This window comes from Gavia stellata, chromosome Z, assembly GCF_030936135.1.
Source record: "Gavia stellata isolate bGavSte3 chromosome Z, bGavSte3.hap2, whole genome shotgun sequence".
NCBI classification, from domain to species: Eukaryota; Metazoa; Chordata; class Aves; order Gaviiformes; family Gaviidae; genus Gavia; species Gavia stellata.
Window position 1 is genome coordinate 43144861 of NC_082637.1, and position 19791 is coordinate 43164651.

Genomic DNA, 19791 nt, shown 5'->3' on the forward strand with positions numbered 1-19791 from the left:
GGTGGGCAGCAGCAGCAGCGGCAGTAGGAGGAGGAGCGGGAGCAGGCAGCAGCAGCAGCAGCAGCAACAGCAGCAACAGCAGCAGCGGAGGTGCCGTCATGGAGTGCGGGCGGCAGGTGGCGAACTTCGGGGCCGGGCCGGCAAAGCTGCCGCGCTCCGTGAGTAGGGGCCGGGGGCCCTTCCCAGGGCGGGCTGGGGCACTGGGGGGGTGGGTGTCCTCGTCCTGCCGGCGCTGCGGGGGGAGCCGTGCTGGCGGGGGCGGGGGGCTTTGCCTGCGCGCTGAGGGGGCTCTCGCCTGGGCTGAGGCGGTGGGGCAGCGGCGGCTGCCCGCCGGGCGTCGCGGCGCGGTCTGCCTCCCAGCCCGGCTCCCTGGGTGCTTCCGTGGGCGCCGACTGCAAAGCGAGGGCTGGGAAAGCCCCAGTAAATAGTAATAAAAAGAGTTATCCACACAGCAACGAAGCCTCCTTTCTTTTCCCTCTCCCCACCCAATTAAATGCCTTGGCAAGTTCGTTTCTGGAAGCGAACCCTAATGTGGTTTTAGGGTTGCTCTCTCAGAGCTTTTTCTGAATCTGATCATATGGTCGTTCATCAAGGGCTGTATCAGTTTTGGCATGGAGATTAAGCCCTCAGATGCACAAGGGTAGCTATGTTGGGTGTGTTATTTGTCAGCTGATAAATAACATGGTAATTCCCTGAGAAGTCTTTATTTAAAAAATGATAATGAGTATAGTGTAGACTCAACCCTCTGGAAAGTTGCATCATCAGCCATAGATTATCCAGTTACATATGGAGAGGGGGCGGTTTCTGCCAAATTGTATGCATCTGACTTTCAACTTAAGAGTTATGTGTTGTGGAAATTTTTTGTTCTCTTCTTAGTTTCCTTCAAAGTTTTCTACATTATTTGATGTGTTATTTCTTTCACAATTTTCTTTAGGTAAACAAATTTGCTGTACAGCAGCTTTTTTTTTTTTCCCCCTTCTCTCTTGTCACAGAAACGTACTTTGTAGATTATGTGCAAAAAAATTTGTTGTTCTGTCTTGAACCCTTGGCTCCAAAAGGGGCTCTTGTTAGAACAGCTGCAGTATCCAACTCTCCAACAGAGAGTACTGAGACCTGGATTTAGGGTTTGAGGAGAGCATAGCTGAACTCCTTGTTAATCTGTTTTCCCTTCTTGAAAATGCAGTACTCTGAAATGGACTGCTGTATCACCTCAGTTGTTTCACTTTGATTATGGACTGATGCTGCACATAAAGCGCTTGGACTCACTGAAGCAAGAAGGTGGACAGAGCTCTTCATGGCTATTATAAGGCATCTCATAAATGTCTATTGTAAGGCATGTGCAGGTTGTGAGATAAAGAATGCTACTAACCATTGGGTTTGATCAGGTAGTTTAACAAGCACTTTCTAATAGTTTGTGCGTTCCCTTTGACTTTTTTCCCCTCCTCTGGCATGAATAAGTTTGCCTATAAAACACGGTGGTTAAAACTTCACAATCTCTAACATAAAAAGCAGCACAGTTGTTTCTGATTGACCTCTTGGTGACCAGCTGTTACAGTTGACAGGCCATGCAGATACGATGTCAGCAAGGTAGGTTTCTTGTTCCTGCAACTGTCCAGAGCATGTAGTTTCTTGGCAGATCCTGGAGCGCATGCATACAGCATTTGTTTTGGTGGCTTATCTACTGGGGCTCTCTCTCCTCCTGCTTCCTTTAGGAGGAACTAAGAATGTTCTGCTGTCACACAAGAATTTGCTGAACTTGGAAGCTGCAGATCCAATGGTTACAATCTTATTCCACTTCACTGATACGCGAGAGCTATGGGAGAAGAAAGAAAAATGGAAGGCTGAAGCAGCAGATTACCTAGTGAGGGCTCCTAGGAGTGACCTGTGTTTTTTAGTTGTCTCAGTTTTGCTTCATTTCTTTCTTAACTTTCAATAACATAGAGAAGGCTCATCTTCAAAAAGTGTGGGACTTCATTCTGTGAAACCAGGCCTTGCCCTGCTGGGTCAGTTTGAGGTATCCAGTTCTCCAGGCTGATTTTTTTTTTTTGTGTTTTCCTCAATACCTTGGTTGTCCTATTTGTACAAGTCAAGTTAAAGAACACAGGGTGGAGGTCGGGATTTAAGATGCTTGATTAGGAAGAGTACACATGCAAACATTAAGCATTCTGTAAAAGGTTGGGAGTTCATCCAACTCCTAGAAATCATTCTGAAATCTGGAAATGTAACTATTGAAATAATAATTTAAAACATGGTCTCTACAACAAGCTTGTGATTTAATTATGCTATCTTATGAAAGCCTTCAGCTACTAGATACAACGACCTTACATTGGTGACTATACTTCTGTTAATCTCACTTGACAAGTGTCAGGTTATTGCAATATGGAGCAGCTGGCATAAGCATGTTGCATCAGTGACTCCACAAGGCGGAAAATTCCTTTAATTTATTTGTGGATTTTTTCCTTTTGTTAGGTATTATTAGAAGCACAGAAAGAATTGGTGGACTACAAAGGACTCGGTATCAGTGTTCTTGGTAAGACTTCAAAAATTCTGTGTTTTTCAGAATGTTGATGTTTAACCAAATTGTTTAATAAAAGTTTTTGATCTTGGTATTTTAGCTCCTTTTCTTTTCTAATACCTTTTTCTGGTAAGATATATGTCCAGAGAATACTTTTTCATCCTGCTTTTCTACTTTTCATCTGAAGACCATAAAATGATACCTAGCCAGATGTTTAGTGATCCAAACCAAAGGACTAGAGACAAAAAAGATAACTAATCATATGTAAAACATTAGTACTTCTGGATCTTCGGGCAGGGATGTGTGTGTATTGTGTGTGTATGTATAGGCAATATATAAATTTTTTTATATATCTATAAAATACTATATATGTATACACATACTATATACAGATATACATGTACTATATGTGTGTGTGTATATATGTATATAGATACCATATGTAGTATTTATATACTATGTGGCAAAATGCTTTAGATGAATTTGATGTATAGCATCCTTCTCATTAGGAAGGCAATACTGTCCTGTCATAAGGAGGAGGTGTCTTCTGTGCCATATGGGTAGCTGACTGGCTTTTCAGCCCAGGTTGCACAAAAATTTTATGCAAGAAGGTGGTCAGTGTTTTACTAGTCCTGTGAAACTGTTTGGTTGCTAAAAGCAGAATGTGCAGCAGTCTCTGCAGGATTGGGATTTATGTTTAAGTTGGATACTCTTACAGATGGAAGAAAGAATATGGATTTAATAAATGGAGTTAGTATTAAGTTTCTTTAACGTTTAACTGGGGTTACTGTGTGAATAAGTGGTGTTAAAAACTAAAAGAACAAAACAAACCCAGTACCTTACTCTGTATTTGCTACAGCATTAAGAGTGAGAAAAACTTACACCTTTCTAGGGAATATTTTTTCACTCAGATGTAGCAGTTCCTGGGGGTAGTAAGTTCATGTGGATGCCAAACGTGAATGGACTGGATTTGCCTGGATCTGGACAAGACTGGAGGTATAAGTCTTGTGTGGGTATTTAGGAAGGCTCAGCAAAAAAAAAAAGAATTGGAACTGGGAATGGGAGCCTTCAGGCATTTTGGGTCTGTAGTGTAAAAAGCTTAAGACAATTTTTAAATTGCATTCATGTATTACCATTTTGTTTCATGTTATTTCTTCTTTCCTTTCCACCAAAGAAATGAGCCATCGGACCTCAGATTTCACTAAAATTTTAAATACAGCTGAAAATCTCATGCGTGAATTGCTGTAAGTGAATTACTTCCTGTTTATTTTTGTTTTATGCTTGTGCTAGTTGCACTAATAATGACTAAATGTGGAGACTTTTCCTTGAAAGCACCTGGTTTTGTGGGTTTTTTGTTTAGATACTGTGTCTTATAGAGTAATAATCTTGGAGAGGTCATTGGTCTTCTGTTTGTCTGATGCTGATTTATTTCAGTGTGACAAAGGGCTTTTATTAGGTTAAGATGCTTTTTATGTGTCTACTATATACTGATTAGTTGACTTTCTTCTGAAATTTTAATTTTTGTCACCTTCATAGAATTGAGGAAGGGCAGCAACTTTCTTCAAGAAATTAAGTGGAAACAGAAATCGGTTTTGTAGTGGTATAGAGGTGATCTGTACATTACTCATCAGTCTGATTTTGCTAACATAAGCTCTATGGATGCATTTTAGAATCACTGATCAGGAGTCCTTTTCCTATTTGTAGTGTGACACATTTTTAAAAGTTTGAAATAAATATGTTGTGTGTTAGAATTAATGTTCCCACAGTAGTTAAAAATGATGGTGATTTCATGTAAAAGCTTAGATCTCAGTCACAGCCAGAATTATTGACAGAGGTTTTAATTTGAACAAGTAATTTTTGTGACTGTTTGAACAACTTTTTATGGACTTGCTCTGCAAGTACAATTTAGTGTGCAGTTGCACTTGCAAAGTGAAGGTTCTCAAAGCTAAACTCTGCTGTGAGCTCTTTGGTGTGAATAGACAAAATTACAAGTGACCATTAATTCTGCTGGAATATCTTTCAAGTTTGTACTATGATAGTAGAGCTACTCAGGAGTGTATTTGTTTAATGCTATCCAAGGTGGGGAAAGCTTGTTTTCAGCAGATTTCTATGAGTAAAATGTATAGCATTACTCTTAATACTTAAGTTGTTTCTGAAGACCAGTGCTGAGGTAAATTAATGGGATTTGGTCTAACCTCTTGGCAAAGAGTCTTCTAAAATGATGTTTTTAGATGCTGTTAAATGCATAATAATTAGTAGTATGCATCCTGTGTCTTCTGAGAATAATATAAATGGTTGTTTCTTGCATGCAGAAATATACCAGAAAACTACAAAGTTATTTTCCTCCAAGGAGGTGGATCTGGTCAATTCAGTGCAGTCCCACTTAATCTTATCGGTTTAAAGGAGGGAAGACATGCAGATTATGTGGTTACTGGAGCTTGGTCAGCGAAAGCGGCTAAAGAAGCAGAGAAGTATGCCAAAGTGAATATCGTTCATCCAAAACTAGGAACCTATACAAGTAAGTTGATGATTACATCCATCCGTGTGAATGCTTAGCTTTTTGAATCACTAAAAATTGGTCCAACTTGGCTACTGGGTTATAGAATGTTAACTAGTTACAGAGTTGACTGCCCAGCACTCAAAAGATGGCCTGCCACATCTCTCCATGTTCGTCACTGGGAGACCTGTTAGATGGCTTAATGGTCTGCACCAGAAAAGAATTGCGAAACTAGGCTGAGCAGATTCTGGAAAATAAGTGGCAAGAAACAAATGCATATCAGTAGGGAAATGGTCTGGGCTGACTGAATTTTTTTCTTTTTCTTTTTTTGTTATTGAACTGAGTTCTTAAGCTATTTTCAGGGATATTGCGAGGTATTTCAGTTTCAGGTACACTTAATGACATTTGCTCTGGAATTTAGAAGCATGTCTGGGATCTTAACCTTGTTGGCCCAGGAGATGGGAGACCTGCATTCTGTTGCCTTCTTTCAAGTGTTCCTCACCTATGTATCATAACAGGCGGTTGGCTCTGGAATAGAAGAGGCATTTTCAACTCCTTCTCTTGAAGCTTGTTACTGGACATGACATAATCTGTATGACCACAGTGTAGAAGGAAGAAAAAGGTTAACTGTGAGAGAGTCTGTTTCAAGAACATTTTAAGTGTATAATTTGTCACTGGATAAATAATTATTGGAGCAGGGACAGCTGAGTTCTGGTTTCTAGTACTGCTAGTCATGCTTACTTTTATTCCCTTTGGTCCAAATTTATAGCATTTATACTGAGAAGAGTGGCAACAGGAAAGACAAAGAATATCCCCATACGAGTTAGTGCCCTAATCACCAGTTAATACACTAACTTGGAAGATGGGTTTATATCCTCTGAGGCACATCAAGGAGTTGAACCTAAAACTTCCCAGTCTAGGGGAGCGTATTCACCATTTGGCAGCTGTAGATAGGGGAGAGGCAGTAAATGATGGTGGAGGCAATAGCAGCACTGCTTCCCCCTCATGTTTTGGAGGAGAGACGAAAGGAAGAGCAACCATTTGTTCTGTGCAAGACCTGTTCTGTGCTGTCAGGGCATGCCTCTATATTGCCTGTTGACAGAGGAAATCTTAGTTTTGTAAATCAGTTGCAAAGCTTAAATGGGAGGTAGGTAGGTAAACTTGTGTTTGGCTTGTCCAAGACTGAAATGCTTCAGGGGAATGCACAGAAACACAGCTTTGGAGAACTTTGCCAGTGAGAATTTGGATGTTTCAGTGGTTCCAAAGGCATCAGGAGGATTCTTGGACCCAGTGCCTGAATTCCTCTGAAATGCTGTTTTGGGCCCCTGGGGCAGTAGTTTGTAGTCTGGGATTGCAAACCCTTGAGGAATAAGGGCTGAAAACCAGAAGGGTGTTTGCCAGCTTAATGGTGGCTCATCACTGAATTGTGGGAGTGCGCTAGTGTATTTCCTTTGCAGATAAATTATATCTTCCTGGTAACAAGATAAGTAATACTTTATAGTGCAAAATCATTCTGGGTTTGCACTGAAGTCCCATCTTCAAGTAAAATTGCATGCCAGGAAAATTACTTGTCTCCAGTGACCTTTGGTTTTCTTTTTTGTCTGTCTCAGACATTCCTGACCCAAGCACTTGGAATCTTAATCCAGATGCATCTTATGTGTATTACTGTGCTAATGAGACTGTTCATGGTGTGGAGTTTGACTTTGTACCTGATGTCAAAGGTGCAGTCTTGGTTTGTGATATGTCATCAAACTTCCTGTCCAGACCTGTGGATGTTTCCAAGGTACAGTATTGGACACCATGGCTACACAAAGCATTTTCAAACTTGAATGTATATAATGGGGCACTTTGAAATGTCTGGATGGCCAGAGATGCTGAGCAGTGAAATTAAGGAAATAATATTTTGCTAATTGGGTATCTGACAGTGGATACAAATGTTGAAATTTGAAGTTTGAGATTTCAATGTCTATCTGTTGTCCTTTTTTTTTCAGTACAAGCATATAGAACTATGTTGAAATTGTTCATGTTAATATCTGTCCAAGATTATTTGTCTGCTGTGTGGTCTTCACTGATGCTGTAGCTGAAAAAGATATCTTCTGAATCATACTTAGTCTGTAGATAGTGTGTATGGCTATAGCAGGGTACTGTGAATCATAATTTTTGATCCTGCCTCTTGCATGGAAAATCTGTAACACCTTTTAAACTGCTAAAGCTTCCTGTGCCTCACAGTTACTGTGTCTGTTTCATGGATAATACAGAGGCAGAACATAGTTCTTGCTTATGTTTGTGAAGTGTGTTACGAATGGGAAGTGTTACTGGGTAGTAAAGTAGCATGTTTGACCTTTCTTATCTTTGTGTAGCAAAAAGGGGCAATTGTTAGTGCATTCATTTTGGCCTTTCTTGATCTGCCTCTTTGAACAGGTGGATTATACAATGCTTGTTCTGAAATACCAGATTAGCTGAAATTACTGTGATTTATGTTTGAATTTATTTTTAATAGTTTTTCTTGGAGTAGTGTGAAACGGGGACAGGCTGCCTTGAGAATTATTTGTGGCTACTAAATAAATGTTTAGCAAATTTTTTGGAAATTTGTTGTGATGATCTTCCTCAGCTGAATGAAGATACACAGTTCTGATAGTGGGATAACAGCTGTAGCTGTAAGTGCACTTTGAAATCAGAAGTTCTCTTAACTCTTCTTTGACCTACAACTTGCTCATTTTCAACATGTTCTCCAAGCTGTTCAGCTGAGTTGCATGCCTGTTGTATAATGACACTGGTGTATTAATAGGTTATAAGATCTGTTCGTGAATGCATGTAGCAAGTGCTTCTTTTCTTCTTTCTGAAGTTTGGCGTGATTTTTGCTGGTGCTCAGAAGAATGTTGGCTGTGCTGGAGTTACTGTTGTAATAGTACGTGAGGACTTGCTGGGATTTGCACTGAAAGAATGCCCCGTAGTACTGGATTACAAAACACAAGCAATGAATGGCTCTTTGTATAACACTCCACCATGCTACAGGTAACTTACCCTGCTATTTAATATCTCTTATTCAGAAAGCTACTGCACTGCCATCTGCTGCTCTTATCGGGAAGTTTCAGAAGTTGAGTATTTGCCTTCAAGTCATTGATATGTTGGAGTGTTTCACATGATTCCTGTGAAAACCTGGGAAGTGTCCAGCCGCATGAGTGTAGTAGGCTTTGATGTTGCCTAGTGGGACTCAGCCATAAAGAGCATAGTATTTTTAGAAGTAAATATCATATGTCATAATTCCATTGCAGAAGTTTCAGGATCCAATTCTGACTTATGTGAACACAACTCTAGTCAATTCAGTGGTGATGCTTCTGTCATTGCAAGTAGGTAATTTGGCACTTAGCCTTGCTTCTGGAACACTCGTTACAGATTTGATTTAACTTCTTCCTGAGGTTGTTCTCAGCATTTGAACCTCCAGATCCCTATACCTGTAAAATAATTTTTTTAAAAAGGCGTTTTAGTCATTGCTTTTCTTTATTCTCTAGTACAACTTTCCATATTTCTTTTAAGTACTGCTTCAGTATTTGACTTGGCATCCAAAAATAACATTTGTCTAGCTTCATAATCATTGCTAGCAATCAAGATCATAAAATTGCTATGTACCTGGTGATTTCATGTATGCAAGAAGCAGAACAGACTACAGCTTGCTCTTTTAAAATTACTAACTCCTAGCTTCTGGTAGCTAGCGAAATGATGCTTTGCTACTGGAATATTTAGGTGTTGAGCCAGTAGTACATACCCATTCTTAATCTGGAGCATTTTTATACCAATGTCCACTAAAATGATTTTAAAGAAAATCTTCAAACCAGGTATCCTTTTTTCTCAGAATTTTTTTTACTTACTTTGAAAAGAATGATTTCTACTTTTAAAGGTAAGATTTCCTTTTGATTCAGATAATTTGATAATGCAATCTTATATTGTTGATGTTTAATCTTGGCTCTTGTATTTTTTTTACATGCCAGAGTCTGCAAACTTAAGTTGCCTAATGATGTCCAACAGAAATCAAATGCATTGTGTAGGCATAAAGTACAGTGATTCCTGCATATAAAGCCTACCTTAATGCTTGCTTAAAGTCAGTAGAAATTTAAGTGATACTAATTGTATCTCTGAATCTGCCGATTCTCACTATGGGGTGTACTATTGCAATGATGTAGAGGCAGTTATCTTCATTTATCGAAAGAACAGTAAATTTTGTGAGCATATATTTATTCCAGACTTTACAATGCACAACTAGTTTTCCCAGAGAGTATGCATACTGTAGAGTATGTTGTACTGTAATGGTGTACTCTTGCTGTCAGCCTGTCAGCCCTAATGGCTGAGTACACCAAATATCCTTAGGGCTGGTGTCTAAGACAAGAGTTAACCTTACATTGTTTCCAGATTTTTGTCTTCTTTCTGAATGTAGCTTTGTAACATGAGCAGTATGTGTGTCTCTTTTCCCAGTGATTGATAAAGCCTCTATTTCACAACTGATTATTTTCCTGACTGCCAAGTCACACATACTGCTTTGGACACAGTGTACTTGCACATGTCAGATTTTAAATCCAGCCATTCATGTTTTCCAAGTACAAAGCTATTTCCATTTGAAAAACCAAAGTTCTACTTAATCTCAGCATTGAACACAGTGTTGTTCCTCTGGTTTGAAAGCAAAAAAAAAATTAAATTCTGCAGCTTTATTTTAGCAACTGCAAAGAACTTCTGAAAAGAAGGTGCTGCTTTAGCTGTAACTCAGTATCTGTCAGTAACATTAACAGGGTAATGGGGGAGCAAAAAATAAAGTTGAACTAACTGTCTTTCTGATCACTGTCTTGCCAGATTTCACTTCATGCTACAGACCCACATTGGAGTACACTCCAGAATCCAGAAAGTAACACAGACTGAAATGTTGGCAGGGTGCACATCTGTTTGGCTTGGCTCTAAATGCCTGTTCCAGTTCTTGTAAGGAACTGGCAAAGCTCCTTAGTTCTCTTTTTCTCTGCTCTTTTCCTTGCACTCTCTAATGGTTTGCTGGCAAACAGGCAGGAAATATTAACTGAATTTGCAAAAGCTACTTCAGCAGGATGCTAAATTGAATTAAGGTGATGCTAATGGCTTTAACCTCTTGGCACTACAGAGCTTGACTTTTCGACCCTAATCTGCTTTGCTAAAATTAACAATGAATTTGCTATAAAGATCTCATTTCCAAGCTCCGAGGGTTTATTTTGCATTTAAAATTGCTCCAGAAACATTATTTTGACTGACATGGAAAAAGGATAAAAGATTTCAGCTGGCTGGGTTTTGTGGATGACTCTAAGGCCAACTTCTTTAAACCTTGCTTGCCCAAGAAGTTCCGCTCAAGGAAGTGAGGGCAAGAGTTGAATGTGGCCCTGTATATTTGACAACGACCTAGGCTATACTTCCCTTAAATCCTTTACACTGGGGTGGTTGACAGCGTGCTGTCATAAATGTGGCAAGATCGTGCTCTCAAAGCTGTAAGGTGCTTTGTATGAAAGGCAAACTGTACCCTTGGTTATTTTGCCGGCATCCCCTGAGAAATTGAAAGTAGCAAAGTTTAAACTAGCCTCCTGCTAGATTTGTGTTAGGGAAACTTGTAGGGTAACGTGCTCTGAGCATTCCCTTGGAATTTGTAATGAAGGGATTAATAAAAGCAAACTTCTTGGAAATATGCCATAAAAACTTGTGAACCGTTTATTATGTAAAGTTTTGTAGTCGTGGGAAATGCCTGAACTTGAACAAGCTGAGTTTTGTGGCAAAAGCACAAAGGCAAAAGGCCTGGGGGATTTTTTTTATGTTGCACTTAGTAACTAGCATTGAAATACTTGGTCCCAAGCCATGTGATGCCAGTAGGCTTCCAGGTCTCTACTTAGAACTTGAATGGTAATGAATAATTAAGTGTAATACATCATTATTTGTTTTGCCAAACTTCACTGTTCACATTAGAAAAAGGTCTTTTTAGACAGAAATGGGATTATAGTTTTTATTTAACATTTGTGAGAAGTGGGATTAGATTTCTGGCATTATTAATGTACATACATTTGAGATTCACCCCTGCGTGTTTGCTAAAGTAGTTGCACAGGGTGGATGCCACTAACTTTTGCGCTAACTCCGGCTCTTTCTAGGACTTGACAGGCAGTTGTGTGGTCAATGAACCGGCAATCTTTGCAGCATGTCTGGGGACATCCTTGGGAACCCTGCAGGGCTGCAGGAAACTTGCAGGACTTGTCCTTCTGTGGTACAAAGGATTAAGTTTGGTCCAACAGATTTGTGTAACGTTTGAATTTCAGGATACTTCATCTGTGTCCAAAAAACATTGCCTGTTTAGAATTGTCATAATTTGCAAAACAGTCTAGATTCTGAGTTTTTAATCTTAAGCACTCTAAAACCAAACATAACATTTTGTTGCTGAAACATTTTGTGAATTATTAAACAGGACTAGTATTTTTTCTGTTTTTTTAGATAATCTGACTGAAAAATGTTCTTTCTTCTTGCAGTATTTATATCATGGGATTGGTACTGGAATGGATAAAGAATAATGGTGGAGCTGCAGCTATGGATAAACTTAGTTTAATCAAATCCCGAATGATTTATGATATCATAGACAAATCTAATGGATTCTATGTGTAAGTTGCTGTGCTCTTCCCCTTGGTTTCAATATTTGTTGCAGAGCTGAACATATTCATAACTTTTGAGAGTCTGACTGCAGCATATTTTTAAAGTTACCTTTTCAGTATACAGACATTTTAAGGAGTCCTACAGGAATTACTTGTGCAAACCCTTCACTTGATTACTTCCTACTGCAATGAGACTCATCCTTGGATAGTTATTTCAAGTTATCCTGTATATATCAGTTGTGGAGCATATTAATAACATATGTTCTAAACCTGATAAAAGGCAGGAGCCTAGGAGAAGAGTATACAAAAAACCAGATATGCAAGACTCTGGTTTGTATGCTTACTGAGTCTCTTGGGGAAATACAGGCCAAAACAGAGGAAGTGGTTTGTAAGAAGTTGTAGAGACCGCTTTTGCATCATATGCTTCCTACCATCTCTTTTAGTAGTCAAAGACTCTGCATTTTCTCTGTCAAGCAGAGTATTTTTATTAGCTAATTGTGCAAAGTTCTGAAACACTTTCTGAAATGGAAAGGAAGATAAGACCTAGATGTAGTCAAAATGTAATACATTTTCTTTACATACACTTTATTTTCTTCAGTTATTTATGATGATTTTCCAAAGCATATTTAACCTTATGATTTTTACATATTGTTGCAAGGTATTTTTGAGCTCACAGGACCCAAGTTTTGTATAGTTCAGAATAATTGTAATATTCTCCAAGCTCAAAAACTAGTAATTGACTATGAAACTGCAAAATATTTTCCTTCACCTTCAGTGTAAAATCAACAGTTTTGGGACCTAATTAAATTACAAGTCAAAGTTAGGATAGTGTAAATTAAATTTAGATTTTAAATTAAAGCTGGCTGCAACCTTAATTGGTGGGGATATAGTTTCAGCATAATATTTAATACATCCTGCTTATCCATTTAGTTAATGAGAACAGCTTTGCTGTTAGCATTGTCATGATCAGTATTGTGATCCTACTCTACTGAAATCCTGAGGGTTTTTCATAAACCTTGGTAAGCAAATGAAGCCTTGAAAAAACATTTTGTGACAAATAGAAATCTGTTTCTGGCAAGCTGGTCTGTAAGGCTGTGAGTGGGAAATGCAATGCAGATGGGATGGTAAATAGTCAATTAGAAAGGCAAAGCAAGCCTCACTAATTGAGCTGTACATGTCTTACTAAGCAATACAGTTACAACTGTGGATTTTTTGTTGTATCTATGACTAAAACGAAGACTTATGTGAAGCTGCCTTCCTAGCTTAAAGGTGCTACCTAATCTGTGACATGGTTCACTGGGTAAGCAGTATGACAAGCCATTTAGTGAATGCAGACTTTCTTCCACAAAGTGCTGTGCGTTATTTGGAGTTTGCTTTCCAAAGTCTGTGCACTAACTGAGTTACATTGGATTGCCTAATAGCAACTGGATCTTCTAAAAACTATAGTGTAGCTACAGTTATTCAAATATGGGCATGCTTACAAGTATAGGCCTTTTCAAAGAGTGTTTTCCTGGTTGCATCTGAAGCAGAAACTATGCATAGGCAGATATTATGATTGATCTTTTTTCCCTTCATAATGGACACACCTGTACAAAGGAACAAGGGAGGAACTAAAAAAGAATGATACCCGTTCTTTGTCAAATAGAATAGTAATAGGTATGAAATTTACATGCAGTTTGTGAGAAAACTTATTCCTAATGAGTCCCTGCAAGAATCTACTTCACAGCCATAGGAAAGAATATATCTGGAGGCCTCATATCTCCTTTGCAACTAAAGCACTAAAAAATTTTAAATCTTTTTTCCCCCCTGTTCTTACCTTCACAAAATAATTGAAGAGGAATTTTGCTTGAAATGTATCTTGAATTTTCTACTTTAGATTTAAGGGGATTTTAAGAGATTAGAGCCGTGATGCACTTCATGTGTGTTGTGGCCATCTATGCAATGCAAGATCTGTTCTAGAAATACCACTTACCTACCTGAGACGTTCATGATTCTGAATAATACTAATGCAGAAGGTGGACTGAAACCACTAACAGAAGTCTCTAATGTCCATGGAAATTTCCTTATGCTATGTTCTTGTACTTCCTTAGCTCTGTTTAGCTGAGTCAAGCTCAATTCTGGTAGCACATGTGACTAGCTGTGTAAAAATAAGTGTGTCAGCCTTTGAAGATTAAATCTTAAACACTTTCTTCTCTTTAAGTTCACTGTAACTAACCTCACTTACCCTGGGGAATGAAACTGAGACTGTGGTGGGTGGGGTGGTGGTTTTTATTATGTTTTTTTAAGTTAGGTCTGTTTACAAGCCTTCTGTGCATCCCTCTGAGGCAATTTTGAGTATGTCAGGAAGGGTTAATAAGCATTTCACTTACTGTTTCTGTTATTATTCTTGGTTAAAAAAGGAAGGTTGCTTTCTTTCACAGAAAGTAATGAACTTTTCAATTATGGAGGAATGACTTTGGTGCTAAACAGATGCAATTATTCAGTTTCTGAAATTGTATATAGCTGAAAATGTAAATTTAGCACAAAATGAATTAATCATTACATTCTCCAACTTTTCTAGATGTCCAGTGGAGAAAAAGAACCGAAGCAGAATGAATGTCCCTTTCCGTATTGGCAGTATCAAGGGTGATGAAGCGCTGGAAAAGAAATTTCTTGAGAAAGCTGTGGAACTTAACATGTTATCTCTGAAAGGGCATCGGTAAGTATTAGCCAGATGAATCCCTTCCCTGTGCAGAATAAACTGTTACTACAGTGATACAGCAGCAGGCATTGTGCATTGACTTACCAGCCTTTCTCACTCACAAGCTGTTCCTCATACTGGTTTGGTATCACTTAGGAGTAGCAGTCTAAAGATGGTAATCAGACTGCTGGTGGCTCAGCTACTGCTTAGGTGTGGAGGTGCTCGGAGAGCTTTCTCCTTAATTCTGCTTTCTTCTTCAATTTGATGAATCTGGCTCTGGGCAAATGCCAAAGAAGGTGACTCTTGAGGTCAGGTTCTGTCATTGTATAAAGCCTTTTGTTACATGGCTTGTCTACCTGGTTGCAAGAGTTCCTTCCCATGTTCAGTGGTGTTTGTGGGATTAAAAAGACAGCTGCTTGATGTCACAAGGCTACAGTATTGGAGCTGTAAATAACTGATAAATACGGAGTTCCTCTAGATTGCAGGCTTGCCTTGAAGAATTAAATGCTGCTTCTCATTCATACAACATGTGAATTTTATTCCTTTAAAGTAGGGGTAGGTTTAAATGTCTGTGAATGTTATTAGTGTCTTAGAATTTACAAAACCTATTTTTTTCTCCCCTCCCCTTTTCAATTTAGATCTGTGGGAGGAATCCGTGCCTCTTTATATAATGCGGTGACTGTAGAAGATGTTCAGAAACTTGCAAACTTCATGAGAAGCTTCATGCAGACGCATAAGTCATAAATGCATATGGGCTACAGCCATGCTGCACATCTATGACACAAAAGCTAAAGGGTTTGAAAGTTATGGTGGTACTGCACAGCTGTAGCACACAAGTTATATTTTCTTTTAGTTCCTGTAGCTAGTTTAGTTAACTGCATGGGATTGAGGCCTAATCTTGCAATGACTTGGCAGCCTTGGCTTCACTGAAGGTGAGGAGCCCCAGACTAATCACGATTGGTTCCAAAATTTGAAAAAAAATATTCTTAATGTGTAGTTAAAATATGAGTAGCATTGTAAGATGCTATGGATCTGAGTCTGTGTTTTGCTTCTAGTCACAAATGACTTCTTCTTCAGCAATGTCTTGTTTTCAGTAAATTTCAGGAGGCAAAATTTGTCGTAAGCTTTCTGTAATGTTTTACATATACTTTGTGACTGCATGGTGAAGCTAGAACTAATGTTGTGTTCTCTAAGGACACCTGGTTGGTTTATCAGATATATTCCAACAGTATACCACCAGCAGTATTTAGGAGTTAACATCTGCGTTCCGAACTTGAGGACTTTGCCTTCAGACTTGCTCCCATGCTTGAAGTACTATCATAACAGTTCCATGTAGCAATACCCACTGTGGTTAAATTCTCTGTAAGACTAGGCCTTTTTTCATATTATCATTTACTGGTTAAAAGCTAATATGCATGAGTCTGTAATTAAATCAATTTATAAGATGTTGTTTATTTCTCTATGCATTTTTGTATATTAAACATCTCTAGGTTATTAATTTTATATTCTTATTTTGGAGTGTGCATATTTGCTCCTGCCAAAAACTTGTTTTTAATTTGTTAACCTTGTGCCAAACTGGATTGCTGTATTCTACTCGATGGATCTGTGACTTTCTCTGCACTGACTTCCTAGCCCAAAGTGCAGCAGGCTTTCTTGTCTGGTACTTCTTAAATGTCTTCCCTCCCTAATTGCTCCAATATTTTCTCTGCCTTTTCATTGTTTCAGTTCTGTAGCCTTTTGTACATGGGGCTTTGCCCAACTGCAGTAAATAAAGTCTTGACTTCTCTGCCTTTTCCTGACACCTCATCATGCTTTTGGTCCAGCTTTCTCACTTGATCCTTCTGGCTTATTCCAGACTTTGATACTCTGGGCTAGAGAAGGAACTGTGGTTGTGCAAAGATCTTCAGAAAATCTTCTGTTATAGTACCCTTGCTTGAGTTACTTTTTCCTTCTCAGCGTGTGTATTTACTGCCAATGACCATATAATGACACTAGCCTCCTGTTTTAACTCATGTAGAAGCTATCTGCTGGTATCATAGTGTTTAGCATTACTGGAGCTGGTTTCAGACTGTAAACTCTTTGGTGCAGAACTGGGGTTTTTTGATTTTATTTTTTTATGTAACACCAGTGCAGTGGTAACAACTTTATAATGATAGTGATGGACTGTCCCTTTCTTGGTGGAACCCTCACAGCAAGACAGTGGATTTGTGTGAGGGTTGAGTTACATTCCTGTCTGAGATGTCATCATTTTATGACTACTGTTTTGAGTTTTTGTCAGCTTAATGTAACTCAAAGTAATGAAAAAAAAATTGTGAAAATAAAACTTAATCACAGCATGCTGTGAAGTACCAGTGTGTCTGAAGCTTTTGTTTTTGTCACTTTCAGAAGGATGAGAAGTTATGCATTATGTGTGTTTAGAATTTTAGATTCCAGTATCATCCTTTTCCCTAAAAAGCAAGCTTCCCTCACTTATGTTTTATTTCTTACTGAAAATAGTCTTTCCTACAACTAGTGTGGAAACAAGAGTATTACTATGAGAAGGTTTTGAGAACCTGTTTTGCCCTGTCAGTCATGAAGATCTAATTCAGGTTCCTTATTAAGCTTTTTAACTTTCTAAAACTCTACTTCCTCCAAATCTTGTGTACTTGTTTTCAACAGTAGCTGTGGCTTATCCCTCTTTCAAAAAGTTAGTAAACCTTTGTATTTTATAATAGCCTTACATTCCCCTTAGCAGGCACACTTCTATGTGTGGTTACAAAAAAGCTTGCACTGCTGTATGTAGCTGATTCACGAACCCAACAGGGACCCTAGGGAACCTCTTTGCTGCTTCTGAATTGTGCCTGACATATTGTCAATTAAATACTCTTTTTGCCTTTCTCAGTAAAAAAAAAAATCGTGTAAAAGCAAAATGCAGAATACATTAGCATTGACTGAATATCATGAGGGGGATACAGGAATGCTGGGAAGACTGGAGTATGTGCTGAACAAATTAGTTATTTGATTTGTTTCAGACTCATCCGTGCAACAGTTCTACCCTTCCAAGCTGTATCCCTGAAAGATGTAATCAGCATATTGAGCCATGGTGGACAGAAATCCCACTTCCCCTCACATCACATCAGTAGGAGGAATTTCAGCAAGGGCTTGCTGAGAGTCCTGGTCTGTTTCCCTTATGTCAACATGTACCAGCTGGGTTAATAATTGCAGTTTTTTGGAAGTAGGGCTTTTCTTGGTGTGATAGGAATACTCCTGAGACATTTGAAGGTGTTGGAAAAATAGAAGTAAAATACTGGTCTCATCTGAGTTTGTGCATGTAGAGAGGGAATTGTAAGATGAGCTCTTCTCAATGAACAGTGCTTCTCCTAGTGAGTTGTCTCTATTACATCTCTTAGCTTTTGTGTTTGTTTTCACAAAAGCAGTTGCTGGCATTCTTTCATTTGTAGTGTAAAAGCCCCTGGCCAATGTCTTTCCCAGGCCTGGCCTAAAAAGAAAAAGATGCTGAGGATATTGTGCACACTCTCTGTTCCACCTCTGCACAGTGAGGAGTGCTTTACCCCAGGTGAGAACAACTGTAGATCAGGAAGGTACCCTGTTCCAGGGTACTCCTGTCAGTTGTCAATGATAACGTCTTCCATGGCAGTTGTGGTACCATCTCTAAGCCTGGCACAAAAGAATTAAATAAGAATTAAGTCTGGATTGCCATATCCTTATTTAACTAGTAATTCTAGTGGAGAGGAATGATTCATATGGACAGCAGTGTGAACAGTCCTGACCCTGTGTCAGCTGACACTCTGTATTTTCATATTTTTTCCTCTTTCTGTTTAATCCTGTTTTTCTTTTCAACTTGTAACTAGCTTAATATTATTAGATGTACCCAGGGATGTTTGGATGTAAAAAGTTTAAGCCTATTCTTGCCTTTGAAGTAAATGTTTGGAATGAAACAGGAATAAAAGACATCATACACTGATGGATTAGAAGTTGTCAATGAATGCTGAAAGTATGATTAGGTCTGCATTATATTGGTATATGATTAATGTTTGCTGTATTTTATTCTCTGCATAGAAAATAAGATGAGGGTGAACCTCTTCATATTTGATAAGGATGTACCTAATTAAAAAGTGAAATGTTACAAGGTTTTACATGAAATCAGTCACTTTAATTGGAAAGAGGTATCCCTGTTCCTGTTGGTAATTGGACTCTTGATAATTTAAAACCAGGATTCATGATAGTCTGTGTTAAATTGGTCCCTTTTAGGCTAAAGAAGCTAAGAAGTTATAATTACCGATGGATTACTGAATGGTTGGAGGAGCATGATCAAAGAGATGCAAGGAGATATGTAGAAGAGCTGGTAGCTTGTGAAGATATATTTATTTTTTTAAGTAGCTAAGGAATACTTGTGTATTTGATGTGACAAAAACAAAAGCTGTACAGTTTCTGAAATCTCAGAAAATTTGAATTCAATTTCCTACCTTTGCACTATGCGTAATAGAAGCAAACATTGAGTTTTTTAGTAAATGGATTAATTTCACACGATTTCTTCATATCTTTTTTGTAAGGTGAAATTTGCTAAACTGTTATAAGAAAACTTACCATTAAACTGCTTAGAATTTATAATATAATGAACAAATCTGAGTATGATTCTTTGTTTTAGTTCCATGACATAAATTGAAGACATTTGAGAGATGTATTGCTAAAACTAGAGATGGTAGTAACAAACACTTCTTGCTGTATAACTGAATAAATATTTTTACATAGTGTGAGCAATAGTTTTTGGACTTGAAACAAACTGCATGAAACTTTCAAACTCTGGTGGTAGGTTTTGTAGCTGGGCAAACTGGAACTAAAGAGTTATAAAAGCTGGAAAACTTAGTTCTGGGCTGGCATTGCTCTGCCAGTGTAGGGTCACAGTGGCTCATAGCTTTTTTTTCCCTGCCAGGGCAGCCCCAATCATGCTGCTTTTGGACACATTTTTATTGTGAAAACAGACCTCCTGCCTTAGCACTAGGCAGGTGTTAATGCTTGGCTCAGATGTGATTGTGCTTCACCTGATGTCCCAGTACTCTTGAGTTGTGTGTTAGGTCTGGTCCCTCTATCAGGACTGAAAGAAGTCCAAGAAGGACTCCTCCTTGGTATGGCATGGAAGCTTGACTTCAATTCCCTAAACCTGGCTGGTGATGTGAAGTAGTTTGAGGTAAGACAGGACATTGCTCTGGTGGTGTGAGGGGTCCTATGGTGTGGCAAGAGAAAGGGTGATAGCAGAGCTGTGTGCTCTGCGACTTCTGTAGGAAGCACTGGGCCATGTTAGTGGTGAAGTATGTGCAAGGTAAATGCTGGGTGACAGCTGGTTATTCACGAGGAGGATATATTGCAAGGCTTTGGAATTAAGTTGTGTAAAACTAAAGGAGAGGAATAGAAACAGAAGAAAAATACTAAGAGGGTAATACAAGATAAAGTTTTTATTTTG

The 19791-nt window shown here is 38.6% G+C and overlaps 1 protein-coding gene across 2 annotated transcripts; it reads left to right on the forward strand.

Moving 5' to 3' along the window:
• The first annotated feature begins 72 nt into the window (after positions 1–72).
• On the forward strand, positions 73–16675 carry PSAT1 (phosphoserine aminotransferase 1). 2 transcript variants are annotated; one of them, XM_059833641.1, is made up of 9 exons: positions 73–158; positions 2470–2530; positions 3690–3759; positions 4828–5033; positions 6623–6795; positions 7858–8027; positions 11531–11659; positions 14211–14348; positions 14969–16675. In XM_059833641.1, exons 1-9 carry the CDS (start codon positions 99–101, stop codon positions 15072–15074), a joined length of 1113 nt encoding a protein of 370 aa, XP_059689624.1. In that variant the 5' UTR covers positions 73–98; the 3' UTR covers positions 15075–16675. The 2 variants fall into 2 exon arrangements, with proteins under 2 accessions (XP_059689624.1, XP_059689625.1); XM_059833642.1 differs by lacking the exon at positions 14211–14348.
• The last annotated feature ends 3116 nt before the right edge of the window (positions 16676–19791 follow it).

What these genes read in the sequence shown, in the direction of transcription:
- PSAT1 (XM_059833641.1), top strand. Translation starts at nt 99, where the DNA reads ATGGAGTGCGGGCGGCAGGTGGCGAACTTCGGGGCCGGGCCGGCAAAG. An exon ending in GACCTGTGGATGTTTCCAAG is followed by an intron (nt 6,796 to 7,857) that starts GTACAGTATTGG and finishes TTCTTTCTGAAG; the next exon opens with TTTGGCGTGATTTTTGCTGG. An exon ending in TTATCTCTGAAAGGGCATCG is followed by an intron (nt 14,349 to 14,968) that starts GTAAGTATTAGC and finishes TTTTCAATTTAG; the next exon opens with ATCTGTGGGAGGAATCCGTG.